Genomic DNA, 19,540 nt, shown 5'->3' on the forward strand with positions numbered 1-19,540 from the left:
GTTTATGGGGCAGTGTAATGGGAAAGATTTATGATAAATGTGTTAGATTTTTTATTTCTTTACAAAGAGAACAATGGCTTGGAGAAATCTTGTGGCTAAATGAGCTATTAGTAAAAATGATGGATGAGCGAGTGGAGTTGTCCCAGTGTATTTCAAAACACTCGACGGATCAGGCAGCGTGAGTCCAGGTAATAGTAATATTTAACTGTGGCACGTGTTACCGGTGTTGCCCCAGTCTGATGTACACTGCGGGGAGGACAGCCTCAGCTTCTCTGAGGTTCATCCTTCCAGACAAAATGGATCTGACTAAGTCTAGTCTTTCAGTGTCTTTTCAGTAATCCAAATTGACACCACGAATTAGAGGGGACCTATGTGACAGACGAGGTGGGGCTTAGCAGTAGCCTTTGAAGAAATGGAAGGTAGATGGCCTTTGCAGCAGCTTGGGTGTACGACCATTCTGGGTACTGGGCTCCTCTTCATTCCGCAGTTAGCCCCAACACCATTCCTGGGCACTCAGAGCTCTCGGAGAAGACAGAGGAAAAAGCAGCAGTCGGTCACAAGTTGCCTCACCCTCTTTCACACTTACGCCAAGTCCTGATGGTGACCCATGAACGGAAAACGAGCACTACAGCACTCTCCTGGCTTTTCTACACTAGCGATGTTAAGCTGGCTATCTAACGGCTGTCGCTTTCTCCGTCCTATAGCCAGCCTAAAGCTCTTGCTTTTCATTCAAAGCAGGGAGATGTACAAAAGCACTGGAGAGACAGTTTTGATTATAAAAGCAAACCATACTAAAGCTGGATGGAGAGCAGTTTTCCATTCTGTGAAAGCGTTTTAAGGATTTCCAAGTTGGTTCCTTTCCCTCATCATGATGAGGCCAAAACCTTTACGATGAGGGAGGAGATGGCGCAGGGTCCTTCCATGTGCCATCTCCCAAAAACCAAACAAGTGACCAGCAACAACAAAACCAGTCATTCCATCAACAACTGAGAAGCAGTATGCAGAGGAGAATTGGGGCATCCAGGGTGAAAACTTGTATGCTGTCTAGGCCCCTTATTCTAGATCAGTGTGTTAAACACTGCTTGTTTCAGAAATGGCATTTTTCTATTTATTTTCTCAGTAACATTCCAGCAGTGGATCAGTGTTGTCTAACCAGAAAACCCCACCCTTTTAAAAATACCTTTGAAAACATTCTCAACCCAACTTCACCGATCAGGATTGTCACAAATGCTTGAGCAAGGCTGAGGTGATGTGTAATACTGTGCATAACGTTCTGTCAGCTGCATATATATAAAGCGATTTTGATGTAGATGTTGGCGCATGGCCTGATTTCACTAGCATGCTCAGCAGAGTTGTGACTTGACATTTAAATTTCTTGATGATAATACAGCACTGATTACAGTTTTGCAATCAGTACTGACAAGAGCAAGTCCTGTTCAGCAACATCACTGCTGATTGTAGGTACAACGGCAGCTATTGCCACTGTTGCTCATGCCTTTGCTTCTTTCCACAATCCTTACAAAAAAACATTGGAAAACTAGCCTTCAGAATATATTATTTAAGAGCAACCATTCCCCATTCCTCCTCACTTCTTTTGTTTTCTTTTTCCCGGTTTTCAGTGATGCCTTTACTTTCTTTTCCACACATCTTTCATCCAGCTTTTCCTCTATACATCTCTTTGCCATGGGTAACTTTTCTTCATTTCATGAGGGTAAGGCTTTTTTTTTTTCCATTTCTTGTCTGTCCTGTCTTTGCTTTAGTTGACAATGCATAACAAACAAATACAAATAGAAATATTTTGTAGAACACCTAATGTGTACATGGCTATTACAGGTTGGGGGTTTTTTTTAGCTAAAACTTGAAATTTAGTTTATTGTGACAGAAGATCTTGCACCATAGCATTGAAACAAGAAATCATTGTAGTTTATTTGATTGTACCATAGGAAATTTTAGTGATATTAAGTGACATGTACAGTTTGCAGGCGCTGTTTGTCAATGCTGTGGTTTCATTAACCTGTTCTTTCAGACAGATGGTGTCATCGCAAAGTGTAATGCATATATTTCGTCGTGACGTCCTTACAAAAATATTTAGCAACATGCTAGGATGGTTCCCTAGTCTGAAAGAGGAAAAAAAAGTCCACAAAACATAGAAATTTGAAGAGCGCTCACTGGCTCTAAGTGGAAAGCGCACGGTCATGACGCCCCAGACTTTGTCTCCAGTATTGCTGTTGTTAAATCATGGTAGTTACATCTGTTGTAAAGTCTTATGTACCAACAACTGTTCTAGATTGACAGTGGCTTTTTGAGCTTGGTTTAAAATGCTTCTAAAGCAACATAAGCTACACTGAAAGTAACTTAATCCTAAGTCTTTTAACTATATATATATACACACACTTTGGAATCCTGCAATCCTGAAATAAGTTGTGTCTATCCAAAGTAGGTTTGCTTTGAAATCATCTAACACTTAAAATCATATGGATTTAAGCTAAGTGATTTAAAGAATAAGCCACAAAGAAATAAAAATAATACATCTACTGTGGAAATGCTCAGTTAATCCACACAAGAAGCAGTTTCTGTGCTTTGCAAAAAGACTGAGCTGCACAGGCGCTTCCCACACAGAGCCAAGCAGAAACATCTTTCCAATATTTTTCCTGGCTCTTCACACATTTTGCATAGTATTTATGAAAGCAGTTAATAATCTTTATCAGTGCTAACGCAAGGCACATATGCCTTCATCAATTCCTGCTGAAACATATAGTGTTGGTATGAATTTTCTTAAGAGATTCCCTGAAAGCTGGTTAACATGAGTCCATTTTTCAGCATCTCTTTGGGTTTTAATCTTCAGCGCATTTGCTGGTGGATCATGGAGAACTGGCCAAACCCACGTTATTAGCCACAATCTTTTTCTGTCCCTCCCTCCAAGACTAGTGCTAACTTGCCTGGAAGGGTTGTTAAAAAACCCTGACTTGAAAATATCTAATAAACAAACACATAAAAAAAATCTTCAGTATATCATGTTTCCTTGATCTGTATTTGCAGTTGTTCTAGAGCTGTAACGTGCTCATATTTGTTAGAGGAGGTGATTGCTCTTGTGCCTCTGACTGGAAGAACAAGTGATCTAATAAGATTTGGCCCACATGAGGGAAAAAGATGGAGAATATTTCCAGTAAAAAGTTATAGAATGGAGCAGGTTTGTCCTTAAACCACAGGCTGTTATACTGAGAGACATAATTATTTTGCCTGAAGACACAGAGTAAAAGTTGGAAAAAAGAAAATACTGGTAAATATAAGGGTTAGAGGACAAAATGTGACTCGTATAATGAAGACCGAAATCTGCCTAAAGCAGTTATTTCTTTCTAGGCTGCTGTTCACGTTCATTTTAGTAGAGCGAAGCAAAGGAGCAGAATTACCCAGCTGGGTTAAGTTGTAATATTTATGTCAGCAAATCAAAATCACCCATAAACATAGTTGTGAATTGTAAATATTATAATCAGGGATACATTAATGGTCCATTACGTAAATTAATTAGATCTCTTGCCCTGGAGGGTCCAGAAAAAGGCAGTAAACCAGAAATTTAAATTGTTCTCCAAGTGTGTCAAGTTGAGGTGCTTGAAAACAGCATATCCATTTCTTCTAGCTCAGTTTTCTTGACCTTTCAGTTCTTTCTTGGCATCTTCTGAATCGTTAAAAATAAAATCCTTATGAGGGCACTGGCAAGTGCTTAGGAAAGCTCATTATGGCAGCCTTCTACATTCAGCTAGTAAAGCAATAAAAGTCGGGGTCGAAATGGGAAAAGGTAACCGTACACTTTGGGAAAGGTGGCTGTCCAGTTGCTGTCCTGGGAAGCCAGGTGAGCTAAGCTGCTTCCCTCCAAAGCAAAGAACCGTGCAGGCAGGTCGCCCCGGCACATCACTGTTACGCTCCTGAACACAGTAACCCTGCCACCAGGGAGCCCTCCTGCTAAAAGTGCATTACCCAAATCTCAGAGAAGAGTCTGCAGTTCATTACAGGAGAGATTCTGCTGCCCTGACCCTGGCCAGGAGCATGGCTGTATTCCTTGAAGGGTACGATGCTGTTCAGCATGGGGAGGGTAGCAGAATCTGGGCACTTGAAGTAGCTAAAATAATTGTGGTCTTCTGAAAATTCCCAGTAACATTCAGATTATTGTTTGAGCTGCTTTTTAATAAGGGCTATGTATTGAATGGACATTAGTGCAGAAGATTCTGTCTGCAGTATCCCTGTCTCATTTGATAGCTTTCAGGATTATTGCATTTAAAGACAGTATACATACCATTTCACAAGCCTATTGTCAATCTTTTAAATGTACGGAAAATGATTATGAAATGAAATCTGTCTCTGTGGCTTTTGTGACATTATCTTCTTCAAATGAATTGAACACCACCTTTGCCTCATTTCTTCCAGCCCTGCTGTATTTCTGGTCTATGACGCCTCGTCATTAGCATTCTGAATGTCTTGATTCTGCTATTATCCATCACTTTCCATTTCAGTTTTCTCAAGGTGAAATCTCTCTGCTAATTCAGAAAGCTTTCTGTCTTCATTATGTATAAATTACTTTGCCCAAAGACTAAAAAACCTGAACGTAAGATAAAGGTAAGGCCTAGCCACATTTTTTGCCAGAACAGTAAATGCAGGGGGTAAAAGGGGTAAGGAAGGAAGCATTAACATTTAACTTTTTCCTTCTGGGTTTTTTTTGGGGGTGGGGGTGGGGGGTGGATTGAAGGTTATTTTCCAAGAAGGTGCAAGTCTAATGAGCTGAGAACATTTTCCTTGCATAATTGTTTTCCTGGATCTGGGCATTTTTTTAAAAAACACCATCACTGTGCTTTAAATAACCATGTCTCCAAATGAACTTAGCAATGGGGAAAAATATCCTATTCTTAACTGGCTTGGAAGGATACCAGGGAATAATTCTTGCACAGCTAACGTTTTTCATATTCATTAAATATGTTTGCTCAGTAAGCCAGACATTGTATTATGTGTACTACACTAGTACATCAGAATTACTCTGATGTCTTTCTTCCCATCTTATGAATTACTTCATGAATTACCAGCTTGATCAGTGAGACAGTAATAATGATGAATGCATCTGTTTATTTGCAGAACAAGTATCAACTATTTTTTAATTAGGGAGTGGCACTGTTAATTGATGGGTGCCCTCTATGTTCGATGTGTTCAAGGGAACCTTCCTTACTGTTTATTATTACTAGACATAGAGAAAGCTGGAGCAGTGCAGAGTTCAGGTCTGCCTTCCTGGCAGTTAACATGGCTGTGAATACAGTAGACGGGACTTTGGTTTTAATGGCCATCCATTTGGTCCGGCTCAGGAAGGTTTTACATTTTGTTTAGTATGTAAGTTTAAGCTCCCAACTTCTGATAGCTACAGAAATGCAAACTAAAATCAAATCTCTGCATTTAGTGACCTTAGTGAGTAATATAGTCATACCCCTATAACCTTGCTTTCCATCAGCAAAAATTAATCAAATAACAGTATGAGTGAATTCATTACTGAACCTACAGTACAGATGACAGTAAGGCAGAGGTCTCTTGAGTGGTTCTGTGCCTCATTTGACTAGTTACCAGTTTACTAGATGGGATTTTTTCCTGAATGAATATCTCATAGGTGATGACCGTGGAAGGTGATGATAACCTTAGATGCAGAGCAGATTTGGGAGCAAGAACCACATCTAAATAAGGAGAACAAACAGGGGGGGGATAAAGGGCATATGGAAGTACTGGAAATGGATTTACTATTTTAGCATTGTACCTTGTCCCTTACACTTAAATAGAATTTCATTTATAGTATCAGCTGAATGGCTGTGATTTCACTAGTTTGGCAGCAGATTCTACCTGTGGAGCCTTTCCAACCTCTGCTCTGTTCTCTTTTTAAAACTCAGTGCAGGTATAGGCTGCTTTAGTTTGTTTTTCTAGCTATCAGAAATGCATTCAGAAGTGCAAAAAATGGAGCATTCCCAATATTTCTTGATAATAGAAGCTTTGCACAGAAATGTTCATCTTTCACGGTATTCTTAAAATGTGTGGAGCAGATTTTATCTGCAAGTGCTCATGGGTCTCAAGGACACAAATTCACACACTCTCTGTATATTGATACATTTTACAATTTAAACACGAGTATTTGACTATTCTGATCAAACATAGAACTCTAGGTAATTATTAGTTTATTTAAGCCCAAACCCCCACAGTGAATTAATGCCTTCACTATTTTTTTCCTTGCTTGTTTTCCATATTAGTGTAGATACTTAACCTTTTGTAAGAAGAGAGGAAGGACAGCGGTGCATACCATGGAAGCAGCAAGACAGGGAGAGGGAAGTCACGCACTGGAGCCTTCCCAGGCTGCAGCTGGACTCCAGCCAGTTTGCTGCCCCGCAAAGCTGGAGCCTGCTCTTCCTCTCAGTTTTAGCAGCTTGTATCAGTCCTCTGGTACTGATCCCGATCCTTCCTTCACCATGGGTAGTTGTGTGGCTGGGCACGTGCTCTTGGAAAATGAGCCGGATTAAAACTAGCTCAGGAAAAAAAAATAGTAAAACCAGCTAGGTGGGAAAGAGAGGCTGGGACAAACGGAAGGATTGCTTCCGCCTCCGTTTGTACTCATGTATGTGAGCTTCACACGTTTATAGACGAGTGTATATTTTTGATGGCAATATATTCTTGCTGTGCAACTTAAAGTAACATAGTGCTGAAAATTAAGACAGTGTATGAAAATACATCACTGATTTGCTGTGTGATCTTAAGCAAGTCATTTAGCTATCACCTCATGTGTCAGCTTCAAACTGGATATTACTGGAAACCAGCTCTTACATTTGCATTTTTTCTCCCCAGAAAATAAATTTTTACTTCCTTTTCTCCTCTCCTGAAACTCTGAAGTTCTTTAGGACTCCGGATAGGTTTTGTGCAGTCTGCTAATGCTAGCTCATTTCTACTTGAAAAGCACTGTAGCCCCACCTGACACGTCAGGTACAGTTGAGGCTTTGGATTGCCAAATTCCCATTGACAGACTTTGTGACCTACCTTTGGACATAGGTTGCAACAGTCAAGAAAAAAAGCAATGAGAAAAAATACCTGGTAGAGGACAGTGGGGTCACTGGTTATAAATAGGAAGAGTTGCTCCAAAAATAGAGTAGTATGTGGAGGTGAATAACCTTAGACTATTTCAGGGCTATTGAAAGAGGTCTCTTTTTTTCCTTTTTCTTTTTTTTATCTCCCAGAGATAGAAGAATATTGCTGAATAAGGAATGTCTGATCCCATTTACTTCCCAGCTGCCAAATCATGAGTACTTGGAATCAGTTTAAGTGTCCTTCAGTACATGTAGTTTATTGCATAGGCCCATTAATTCATTTGTTTTCCCATTGTGCAATTTTGTATGATGGTCGTAATACAGCAACAAACTCAATCTCCAGAGATTCATTGTTCTGTAACAGTTCTGAAAATTAAGTGCCCAATATCTATAACTATTAACTTAAAAGCTATTTCTTCCTACATGCGTGCAATGAAAAATAGTCTCTGAATAATGAATATCATTGCAGTATTTGATTCACGTCTGAAAGTAATTTTACAGAATTGTGATTTATCTTGTCAAAAATGCCTCTTGTATGTTTTCTGACTCATTTCTGCTTAACATATGCAGGAGGGCATTTTGAAATGGCGATGAGTGAAACTGATATAACCCATAAAAATAGATGAATGGTGTTAAGCCATTTGATTCAGGCACATAATCACGAGCTGGAGTATTCCCTCAGCCTCCGCATCGTTCTTTCATGTAAACATGCTAGCACGTGGCTGTATTCAGTAAACACTTCCCCAGTGCATTTCGCTAGCCGTGAAGATGGCCAGTACCACATTTGAGCAGACCTCTTTTTCCTGGGCTCTGTACAGCTTCAGGAGCCTGTCAGAGTTTTTACTTACCATAGCCTCTGGACTACTGGAGGGAGATACTCCTCTCACCCACAGCTACTGGAAACTGTGCTGCCTCCAGCTGCGGGCGTCCGGGATCCTGCAGATCACTTCCAGCTCCACCATCCGCATTCCGTGCTGCCCTAGGCAATTGCCGCAGGTGCAGCGCTGACAGTACAGTTCTTGAGACAACGCGTGCGCTCTCTTATGTCTCCCATTATTCAGGGGGAAAAAAAATTACTAACCCCTCTAATAGCAAGATGGAAATTTTGAAACTGTTTATTCCATGCCACAGGACCCATGTTGTCGTTTAGCTTTCACTATGCCGAAAACAAAGCCAAAGGCTTCCCTATACGTTCCCCTCTGCTTTATTGTGTTTGAGGTGGAAGGGTAATTGTGCTTGGCAAGGGTGACTGGAAAACAGCTGCCTTTGACTTCCAGGTTTTTTTAGTGCCATCGTGGTGGCTTAGTGTGTGCAGAACACTGTGGCACAATGGGGAAAATGGGATTTGATTTCTTTGAAATTAGAAAAAAATTGTGATTCTTTCCCTTTGAGGACAATTGCCAGCAAATCAAATCAATTCTGTTTTATTTTTAAGACTTGGAAGGTTTTGACTCTGTAATACCAATTGCTGAGAAGCTTAATCATCCAACCACAACCAGACCAAAAGCTACTGGCAGGCGACCACCCTCCCAGTCTCTCACGTCTGTAAGTTAATTTTCCTTTTCTTTTAAAAATATTTTTTTCTGATCTCCCCCCTCCCCCCCCCCCCATTTGTGTTCCCTGGTAGTTTTACGACATTTGCACAGCCATTCCTTCACATGTACAGTGAAGCAGAGAGATGCAGCTCAGGAAAACTACTGTCAAAAGGCTGACAGTGTTTTGAATACTGATGTTTAAAACGTTCCCTCCCTCATAAGATTTGTACCCCCTCATTTGGGTGCTGCCAAGTATTCCTTGCCAGCCATGACTGAGGCCAGAAAAAGCCTTTGTAAAAATCTTTGGAATAAACTACGCTGTGCTAAGTATTAAGGATTTTGAAGGTGTTTCCCAAAAGAAGCATTTCCCTTGGTTTCTCTAGAATATTTACCAGATTTTGAGGACAAACAGACCATTTCAGCCTACAACAGCTCTCCTTGAGCCATCATGTGTTTCTTCTCGTTACACTCATAATTGTAAACATAAGGGTGATTCAAATGTCACTCTCTAATATGTATCTTTAGACCAGTTGGTCTCATAAACCATACTTTGGAAGCCACTGCTTAGTTTTTCAGTGTCTTTTTCTTTGGGATTTGGGGTTTGTTCATTTCTGCACTTTTTTGCATTCTGGAATATCAGAATGAGAACAACTACTGACGGTTACCTCTGTTTATGTTGCTGAAGAAAAAGAGTGGAGGGAAACAAAAAGAATTATGGTGAAACTAATCGAACACAAAAAAGAAAGCTTTCAAAATTGACCACGTACATAAATACAGACCCGTAGAAGACAAGTAAAAAGGTTTTTCTTCCCCTGTCAAACCTATGGGGGAAGGAACCAGGGGTGGAAAGAACCCTCCCCGTTTGCACTTTTACCAAGAAGCCGTGCACCAGGCAGCCCTGCCGTGCCACCAGCGTGCAAGGGAGCAGCCGCGTGAGTGAGCCCTGCCCTGAGCACGGCCACAGCAGAGCTGCCCAGGGACAGAGCTGGCAGCCCGCAGCACCGGGCTCTGCGTCCTCGCCAGGGGACGTGCAGCTCTTCTTGTGGACTGGAGGCTGCTTTCGTCTTGTAACGCAAGGCAAGGATGGAAATTAATGTTGAATCCAGCTCTCGAGTATAGCTTATTTCGTGAACGCTTTGCAGGCATTCTAGCCTTGAAAATAAGATGTAAAAAAGGGGGAGAGTCCTGATTTTAAGTGCTGTTACTTTGAAAATGATAACTAAAAACTAAAAAAATAAAAAAATTTCACCACATAAATGCTTTTCTTCTTCCTTTGTTAAGTGCTTGTACAATGAAAATACCTGCGCTTTTTTTCCCCTCTCTTGTGGTGTGCGTGTTTGTCTACGTAGTCATCCCTTTCAAGCCCTGATTTCTTTGACTCACCAAGTCCTGAAGACGAGAAGGAGGAACATGTTTCCATTACTCACAAAGCTATTGAAGCGTCAAGGAAATCAAGAACAGTTACAATATCACAAGTAAGTTAATTGGAATGCCTCTGCTTAACCTTATCACATGCATCTTCTTTTTTTAAAACAGTATTCTTTTTTTTTCTTTTTTTTTCTTTTTTTTTAATTTAATTCAACAGTCAGGGTTACTAAAGATTGTTCTGTGTTTGAAATGCAAGTCTGAAGTGAATTGCACAGTTAAAATGTCTCCATAACCATATTGTGAAACAAATCATTCTAGTATAAATATATTTCACAGAATCAGAGAAGCTAGGGAACTAAATTTTAGAAACAAAGGCCCTTTTTTTGCAGCTGTAAATTGAGTTTACATTAGAAGTGTCTGTAAGCAGAGAAAATACAACTCTTTGACCCACTCTAATAGTATGTGGATTTAAATTTGCAAGTATAAACGCTTTTTATACTGGTATAATAGTGTTCATTTTATAAGCTTTTGCCATTTTTACTGTGTACTGGTAGAAAACCACAGGATGATCGAATATTACAGAAGGAGCGTGTAGATCAGGCTTCAGAGGTTGGAGCTAGTTTTTAGTACATAACATACCTTTAATATTACAACTGTTACATTCTAATAGTGTAACAAACGTATTTGAAAGATGAAGTCGTCTGTGATCAAGTTGTCAGGATAATGTTTTGTTACATAGCTCCCTCTTCTGGGAGCCCTTGCATTAAGGAATACTCTTGGGCCAACATTTGTCAATTAGATGCTGGTATGCCAAGGATGTAGATGTTCCTGTAAAAGAAGATGACTGCTGCCAGAAAGTAGCTGCTAGAGGCTTTAATGTTGATAGCCAGTTAAGCGCCGGAATAAGGGGCTCAGCTTGGATGACTCCCGTTGTGCCTTGCTCACTTGCTCCAGGTTTGAACTCAGCCGAACGTCTCTTTTCAATCCAAAGGAAACTTGCATCTACTGATATAAGGATTATTATGTATGAAAGATCCATTTATAGGTACACATTACTCACACATGCACACACATATATAAAAAATGTGAAAAGAACATTATTAAGGTGATGAAGTCAACCACTCAAGCCACTGGAGTGATTCAGCTTTCTTGTGATTATAATGCCATTTTTATTTCTGTGGTCGTGCTGTTTTTTCTGCAGAATACTTTTTTTATGCAGTGCTTGCCCAGGACAGGTTCTGTACTCAAATCACGCTCCTGTAGATGGGAAGACTGTTTTTTGCAGAACTCAGTGTATCCTGCTCTGCCCTCCCCATCACACTTTCTCCTAATTTTTATCTGACCACTAACTTTTCTCTCAGTTACCTTGTCCAGCTAATGCCACTACCCCACTCCCCAGGTCCTCACTTACAATGTCTCTTCGCCTTCCCATACCATTTTTTCTCAATATCTTACCCTATTTGCCATTCAACTTCAGTATCCCTTTTCCCGAGATAGACTTGGAGGGTTGCCTAGTGCTTTTTCTTACTCTTGGCCAAATCAGATTTTCAGATACTCCTGGTAGTTGTCGTATAATGCACACATTAACATTGCCAAATAACAATATGATAAATAATTAAGACTCACCTTACTTGCTATTGTGCTAACTGTACTTGTACACTTCGGTGTATGCAGTGAAGTAGGTGGTGGTATATGGTAGCTGGACTTCAGATTTTCTATGCCTTATCTAATAAGTAGAGCACTGGATTGCAATTCAAGGAGCATGGGATCCTTCTGAGCTATAGCCCCATGCTTCCAGGGTAACTCGGTTAATGCTGCATTTTTCTGTTAAGTTTATGGAGGAATAGAGCCATTGGTAGTTAATAGGAATTCACAGAAGCTTCAGTTAACAAGGGACGGTACAGTACATGTATTTCTTACATTATCATTTTGAAGTCATGGGATTTTGTTTTTCTTTTTATATCATACCAACAAGCAAACTGAAGGAATATTTTGCTATTTTTGTAATGCTAAGGGCAACGTGTAACACATTTTTTTAATTTAAAAAAAAAAACATTGGATGTTGAAGATTCCTTCAATGGTTAGTTGACGATCATAAATTTAATCTGCAAAAAAAATACAACTCGGATTCTTGGTCATGCAGTTTTGTGCTCTGCAGGAGACGTCCATAGGTATGTTCTCACACACTTCTGACAGAAACACTGAGCGTCTGTCCCTGGTTCATCTCACTGCTGCGTCTGAGATCTTGGAAACACTTATTGCTGACTGGTTGTAGCAAGTGTGGAAAGCCTGACCGAAGCTGTCTGAACTTCTGCATCCCAACTAGAGCCCTCTGATGTACATGTACAAAGAGAATGACTAATTGTTATATTTATTAAGCTTTGATCAAAACTGTCCATGTTTGACATGGACTTTCAACATTATGAAAGAGCAGCAAAACACTTAATATTTGTTAGAGGTCTGATTTTCATAAAGCTTTCTCCAGACATTAAATGTTACTCTTTTTCTTGCAGGTGTCTGATAATAAAACTTCCTTGCCTCCAAAACCAGGAGGTTTGGCTAGTGGCAGTAATGTGCAACCATCACTATCCCCTTCACCGTCACCTGGATTTCACTCCATCGCTATGGGAACAACAGGCCACAGGTCAAATTCCCCATCCCTGTTTGGTACTGAAGGAAAGCCAAAGACTGAGCACTTGAGCCAAGGTCAGACTGCCCTGGAGGAGCTGAGAACACAAATTAAGGAGCTAAGAACCATCATTGAAACCATGAAAGACCAGCAGAAGTAAGTACTGCAAATCACAACTGCAGGTGGGATGCATCCGTCCATGCATGGTGGTGGCAGTTCCTTCCTGAGCTTGCCTTCACGTCTGTTACTCTGCACGGTGTGCCTTTGTGTTTGTGAGTGATTTTTGTCTGACAAGAACACGTTCGGGGTGAGAAGGTCAGGCAAAAAGACTGGCACTATCCATCTGTAACTGCTTTTTTTTCCTGTGTTATGACATAAGCAGATGTTTGTGGGGTGTTGAAAAATTTAAGTTACAAGCTATAAGCGGTGAATAAGGTTCTTATGTTGTTTTATTTGCCAATAACTATTTGGGAACTCATGGGCATTGATCGTAATAAGGGGTGCATTTGTTCTAGCTGTAGTACGGATTACTACAAGTTCCTGAAATTATTAAATCGATTTGTTGTTTGACTGTTGGCACATATTCCCATGAAGCTCATATTACTAAAGAAGTAACTGAATTGTCATTAGGACATTTGAAGACCTTTGTGTTTATGACCCTGAATCTTAATATTTTAGTGTTGGGCATCTTTATTTTCTTTAAGCTGCTCATTTCTTAGGAGAAACTGGGGCTGGCATGTAGCTTTCGCTATTCCTGAGAATATTTAATGTTTTGGAAGCTAAACCTTCACTTACATCGTCAGTTGTGCGTAGCCCGGGCAGGAAAAAGAAAAGGGAAAGCAGCGTGCAGAGACTGTGGCGGAACAGAGGTGTGCCGGGAGTTTGGGAGAAGATGCGGGAGGGCATGGCTGAAGCTGGATCTAGCCAGCGAGCCCCACGGCTTCGCCTCTTAGGCCGACCCCTGCTCCTCGGGTCTCCCCGGCCCTTCTCGCAAGGGCTGCTTCCACCTGCGGGTTTCTGTCTTAAGGTGAGATCACTCAGTGGGGACATGAGAAGGTGTCTGCTCCTTACAGCTACGTTCCTCTTCCCGACAAAGAAGGATGACAGCAAATCCCTAGTGGGGATCCTTACGTCTTTAAATGAAGTTGAAGGTTACATTGTATTGCTGGCGTAAACAGCTTTTCAGGGGGTTAAGTATGGGGCAGGATTTGTGTTACCCGTTCCTACAACCCACCAACAGCCAAGCCATCTCCATTTTGTATGGAAAAAAAGGCAACCGGGTGCTGATGCCGTGTTGATACTGCTAGTCCGGAGCAAAGCCTGTGGATGCAGGGCTGTTGGGAGGAAATATATTATGCATTAGCCACCTGGGGTGTGGAGGGTACTGTCCTTACTATAGAGAGTCTTACTTGTCTGTAGTATAGCATACCGTATACAAGAGTAGACTGACTTTGATTAGTTGTTCCGAGGAAAAAAGGTAACTAGTGAAACGGGGAAAATATGTCTCCAAGAGGCGATCTTTTGTATTTTACTAGTTTAATTGTTTACATTCCAAGCTTTTTTTGCATTCTTTTAACAGAAAAGAGATTAAACAGTTGCTGTCTGAGTTGGATGAAGAAAAGAAGATCCGTCTACGATTGCAGGTACTTACATTATTTATAATGTTATGGAAGTATTGCCAGGTTTGATTTAGCCTCAGGTATGGGACATAAAACTCTGCTAAGGTACTTAGATTCGAGTGAATCGAAAACTACTGACATACCTGTTCCCTTCATAGTGTTGCCAGTCTGTGTCACATACATTGCAATACTGGGTTCTTACTGAAAAGCCTGATAATTATCTAAAAATCTATCGGCACAAGTACACACACAAAAAAAAGAAACACAATATAGGATTCAAACTATGATATTTTTTAGTCTCAGTTCTAATGGTTTGATTTTGTCACAAATGAAATCATGTCTTCTTAAATTATTTGCTCTTTCTCAAGGCTTTATATTTTGTAGTAGGCTTGTCTTAGCATTGATATGCTTGGAATATTATTTCATATAGCAAGATTTTTATGTCTGCTTTACAGACTGTACGCAGGTTGTCTTTACTAAAGCATCCTAAACAATATGAAAGAAGGTGCTCTGATGAAGAGCCCAGTTACTGCTGCCGTAGTTTCTATAGTACCTGAGCTCTAGATGTTGTCATGCTGGCTCAGTCATTTGCCAGGCAGCACGCAGCCCTACTTGTGCGAGAATCATGGAGCTGGGCCTTTGCTAGTATCATGGACTGTGCTGCTTCGATACGGAATGATGCTGCAACTGCTCTTCTGGGTTTGGGAGAGTGATTTGGACAACTCCCTAACAGCATGCTTTAACTTGGTCAGCCCTCAATTAGTCAGGCAGTTGGACTACATGACTGTTGTGGGTCCTTTCCAACTGAAATAGTCTATTCCATTCCATTCTATTCTATTCTGATGTACTGGATAAGTGGTTTAGTATTCATTATATTTTATATTTTTATGGTATAGGTCAACTACTTTTTCTTTGTACTAGGGATAGAAAATCGAATTGTGATTTCCCTGGGCTGTTCCTGCTCAGTGAAGTGCTTGGGAACATGGAAAAGGGTGGCAGAACTGGGGACCATCAATGTCTGTGCTCCAGGGCTGCCTAAAGGACTTTATGTGTGCAACCACATAGGAGTATGGCTTCTAGTAACACACAGTTCATCTTCAGCTAAAATTGAAATTTATTCAGATAAAATCAATGAACATTTTTAATAGCAGTTATTGATTTAGTCTAACAGACCAGACTGTTCAGAGGTCTGGATTCTACCTCCAAGGATGGCTTTACATCTTTATACAGAAACCTGTATTGATGGTTTTTAAATGATGATCTCATAGCTGAATGCTTTTACTCCAGTTCAAATGTTGCTTATACTGGTAAATGTTCAGATGCTAGCCGAGGTGGCATTACTAGCTTTACAAGAAGATGAGAGTTCAGCAAAGAAAAGTTGCATTAGTTTAAGAGTGCTCTGCTAGTCCTAAGGTAGCACAGCTCTCAGTCCATGCATTAAAGAAGACTGCCTTGAGGCCACGGCGCAGCTGAGCACTGTGGGTGTGTTTGAATAAATCCAATACCCCTGCCTTGGGGTTTCCAGTCTCTGTCAGAGGGGCCAAGTGTACAACTAGGGCCAGTGATGGTTTCAGCCACATCCTTTTACCACATGGCTGTACATCCATCAGAGCCCTTAAGTTGCCTGGACCAGGCTTGATGAGTGTAGAAGGCAACTGCCGTCCCTACAGCAAGAACCATCCCTATAGGAGTGACACGATGGGTTTTGCTCCTCAGCTACCAGTGCTCACTGTCAGCAGTTCAGTTTACTTGTGCCAGGTGTAAGTGCAGCAGCTGGTGCACGGACACAGTGCTCGTTCTGCAAGTAATTCCTGGCAGTGAGCTGCGTGGCTTGTCAAAGTTGTAATTTAAAGAGTTTGAAAGGTCTCGTGGTACATTCGATGGCTGTACTTGTCAGGCTCGGAGGAGAGGAAGCCACGAGTCGTCACCTTATGCAGCTGAGAAGGTGACCTCAATTTGTGAAATCTGTGGAAATAAGAGTAGTATAAAACCCGTACTCGACACCTGTGGGCAAGACGGAACATGTACTTTTCAAGCAGAACCAACTGTGCCTCAGTTTGTTAAAGCATCTGATTTCATCCCAGTTTTGTTGTTTGGTTTTTTTTCAGATGGAAGTTAATGACATAAAGAAAGCTCTTCAATCAAAGTGAATACTTGATAGGTGGAATATTGCATTATTCTTCATGACTGAGACTCAAATTTATGCCCCAGCCAAAATAACTTTGTGCCAAATGATTTAAGAATTGCCTCAACATCCCTTTATTTGAAGGATTAGCACAACAGTTTTTGATAGCACAACAAAAATACCAACAACGAGGACAAAATTCCCACCCGAAGCAGTGCTGTGCAGCACTAGTTGTGACTGAAATTGATCTTCTTGTGCTAAAGGCTCTCTACTTCAAGATCTAGGTGAAATGAAAACTCAGGCAGTTTAGTCCATAGTGGTACTATTTTGATGATATTTTTCCATAAAGAAAGTGTATTTCAGATTATCTGTTTACAAGCTTTATGATTTTGACTTTTGGTTTTTAATTGTCTTTTGTCACAGATTTTAAAATGTTTGTACTGCATATAGCCAGGAATGAATGTTAATGTTGGGGCTGGAGGGATTATTTTTGCTTCAAGATAGAACAGCCTACTTTTTGTTCTGGTTTTAAGTTCTGTTAAATATGCAATTTCATGTCCCCAGATCCCCTACAGTTTAAATTTACGTTGTGTACAGAAATGTATTTACAAGAAGGAAACAAACCAACAGAAATCCGGTCTTTGCAATGATTTGTGCCTTTCTTTGCCACACACTGACTGGAGCCGGTTGCGAGCCAGGTCTCCCCGATGTAGCTACCACGACGACTTGTGTCCCCGTGCCCAGCGGAGGTCACCTTCTCAGCGTACAGCTGCTCAGTCGGTAGAGCCAGGTTTGTGCGAGGTGGCAGGACAAAAGGGCGCAGCTGAGAGCAGCTTTGTCTTGAGCAGCTGTGGCTTTTTAGCTTTCCTGGTTTTGATAGGCCTCTCCCTCAACTTGAATGTTCATGTCCGCTTGATTTTCGTTAGATGATTTAAACGCCCGCCTCTGTCCCCGATTTTGCACAGAGTGAACAGAATATGCATTATTAAAGCAAAAATAAATAAAAGTAATCTATAAAACGTGAATAAAAAGTTGTATTATTTCATGCACAAAGTTCTCTATCGTGTGATATTGTTTCATTTGTTGTTTACGTGGTATTGTTTGCTACATCATGTTGTACACTTACAGACTGATACACTCTACAGTCTGGTTTTGCAGCAAGACTTTCTTTTCATCATTTTATTGAACCTGAGGCTCTCTTCATTTCTTCCAGTTTCTATGTTTGTTTTTGTCCTTTCAAAATAAGGTCTTCCATTTTTTTGTTTGAGGTTTTGTGTGTTCTTTGCTAGACGCGGAGTATCTCATACCTTGTCAGCAATCTCTGTTGAGCTTATACAAAGCGTTTAAATAATGGATATTTTTGCATAGCGTGGAGTGAGTGGGTGAGTGATGTTGGTGATGCTTCAGAGTGACAAAAAAAAAACCACACAAAGGATCTATTTGTCATCTCATCAAATGCTAGAGCTGGCTCCAGCCAGCATATCGTGTTATCACGGCTAACCCCCCTGCCTGCCAGGAGCTGGATGAGACGTAGTGTTCAGCTGGCTGGTCACCTTCACACGTGGTTGGCAGAGTTCCCATAATCTTTTTGATATGCATAGATACATAAAATACACGCTCCACCTCCACCGTATGCGAATCTTGCTTTATGGGTCTCAACTGGCAATACAGAACCTTACCGTGGGGATGATTTCCTCTGCCACAGCATCTGCTTCTGTTGTAACAGTGGCGCCTGAGACAGTCAGATCGGGTAGTGAAATGAGAATTTTTGTTAAAGTCCCAATACATTGCTCAGTGTACTCAAACAGAAGCACTAATAAAATATTTTATCACTGAAATGCCCTTATTTAACATTTCTAAATAACCGCATTAAAATATTTTTGTATGAAGAATGATAGTCCCAACATAGCTTTCCAGCAATAAAGATTTCTAGATTACTTCCATGTTTTTTGTGAAGTTAGCAGCAAAGTTAGGAGAACAGGAGGAAATGGGGGATAAAGAATAAGAATTGTAGTCATACATTTGGAACACATATCCAGAAATGAACAGCTCTGGCTTCCTAACTGCATCTCTGGAAAGAGATAAACTATTGTATCTGTGGTAAATAAAGTACTGATTCCTGAGTTGTACCTCAGAAATATGAGACATCTCAGAAATGTTCCATTTTCTGCAAATAAAAGTCTGAATTTGGCACGGAGTTTCCTTATATCAGATTACTTTTTTTTTTTTTTTTTTTTATCCCATTGAGATGTTAACTTGTCATTTTATAAATCCAAGTTAGAAGCCCAGCATATCATGCTTTGTAAAAGGAAGTTAAATAAGATTTTGTGAAAATGCTTTGTTTTGAACATTGATTATTCTGAGAGAAGAGATTTTGTAGAAGTACAAGCTCTTCTTGCGGCATTTCACTGTAGTAATAGAAAGTATTTCACATAACACATGGATTTTCCCCTTTCAAAGAGGATTGATTATGCATTAAACCTGCGGATATAAACAGCTGTTTTTAAAAATGTTTGGGCTTGTATTTAAAGAAAAACAGGAAACGCTGCTGAGCTATGAAGTTATTTTGATGTGAAATGATTGAATATTGTTGTTTGAAGAGTTGTATGAAATGACTTTTCATTAATATGCACACACCAGTCTTGTGGCAGACTTCTGTTTATGTGTAGAAGCCAGGTGTGAAACACCAGGCTCATGCCTTTGGATGCTAATATTCAAATTCTTGATTTGGAAAATGTTTGGGTTATTAAGAAAACAGTCTAAAAGGAGCAAGTATTTCTTAATGTGAGATCGTAGCACTTGACACTTGGAAATAAGATGGTAAATATTCAAAGTGTTTATTAAGTTCTGTTACTTAATTAACAATCCCTTTGTAAATGAGCAAGAGGGTTAGATGAATCCGTTCTTATGCTAACAGGTCAAAGGGCTGAACACAAGTATATGCAGTAAATTTGTGTCCAGGTGTACAGTAGCCAGCTGCCCGGTGAACTTCGTGAGCTACTTAGCGTACGAAGCGTCTGCAGGAGCGCCGGACTCCGTGACAGCCGGGGCTGAAATTTGCACTTGTGCGAGCAAGGCGGGAGAGCGCCGTAAAACACCCTCGGAAATCCGCGTTCTCCTGAAGGTACGGGATCCCATCACTCCTCTTCTTGTGGACTCTCCGCACATGT

The 19,540-nt window shown here is 40.6% G+C and overlaps 1 protein-coding gene across 5 annotated transcripts in view; it reads left to right on the top strand.

The window, feature by feature from the left end:
* Positions 1-17,423, top strand: part of SH3KBP1 (SH3 domain containing kinase binding protein 1) — a 222,135-nt gene extending 204,712 nt beyond the window's left edge. For all 5 annotated transcript variants that reach the window (XM_049834875.1, XM_049834877.1, XM_049834878.1 and 2 more), the window contains 5 exons: positions 8,530-8,639; positions 9,979-10,104; positions 12,511-12,782; positions 14,206-14,269; positions 16,354-17,423. In XM_049834875.1, coding sequence (XP_049690832.1) covers positions 8,530-8,639; positions 9,979-10,104; positions 12,511-12,782; positions 14,206-14,269; positions 16,354-16,395 — 614 coding nt within the window. In that variant the 3' untranslated portion in view covers positions 16,396-17,423. The remainder of the gene's footprint in view (positions 1-8,529; positions 8,640-9,978; positions 10,105-12,510; positions 12,783-14,205; positions 14,270-16,353) is intronic.
* Positions 17,424-19,540: the final 2,117 nt, after the last annotated feature.

Source organism: Accipiter gentilis, chromosome 32, assembly GCF_929443795.1.
Source record: "Accipiter gentilis chromosome 32, bAccGen1.1, whole genome shotgun sequence".
NCBI lineage: Eukaryota > Metazoa > Chordata > Aves > Accipitriformes > Accipitridae > Astur > Astur gentilis.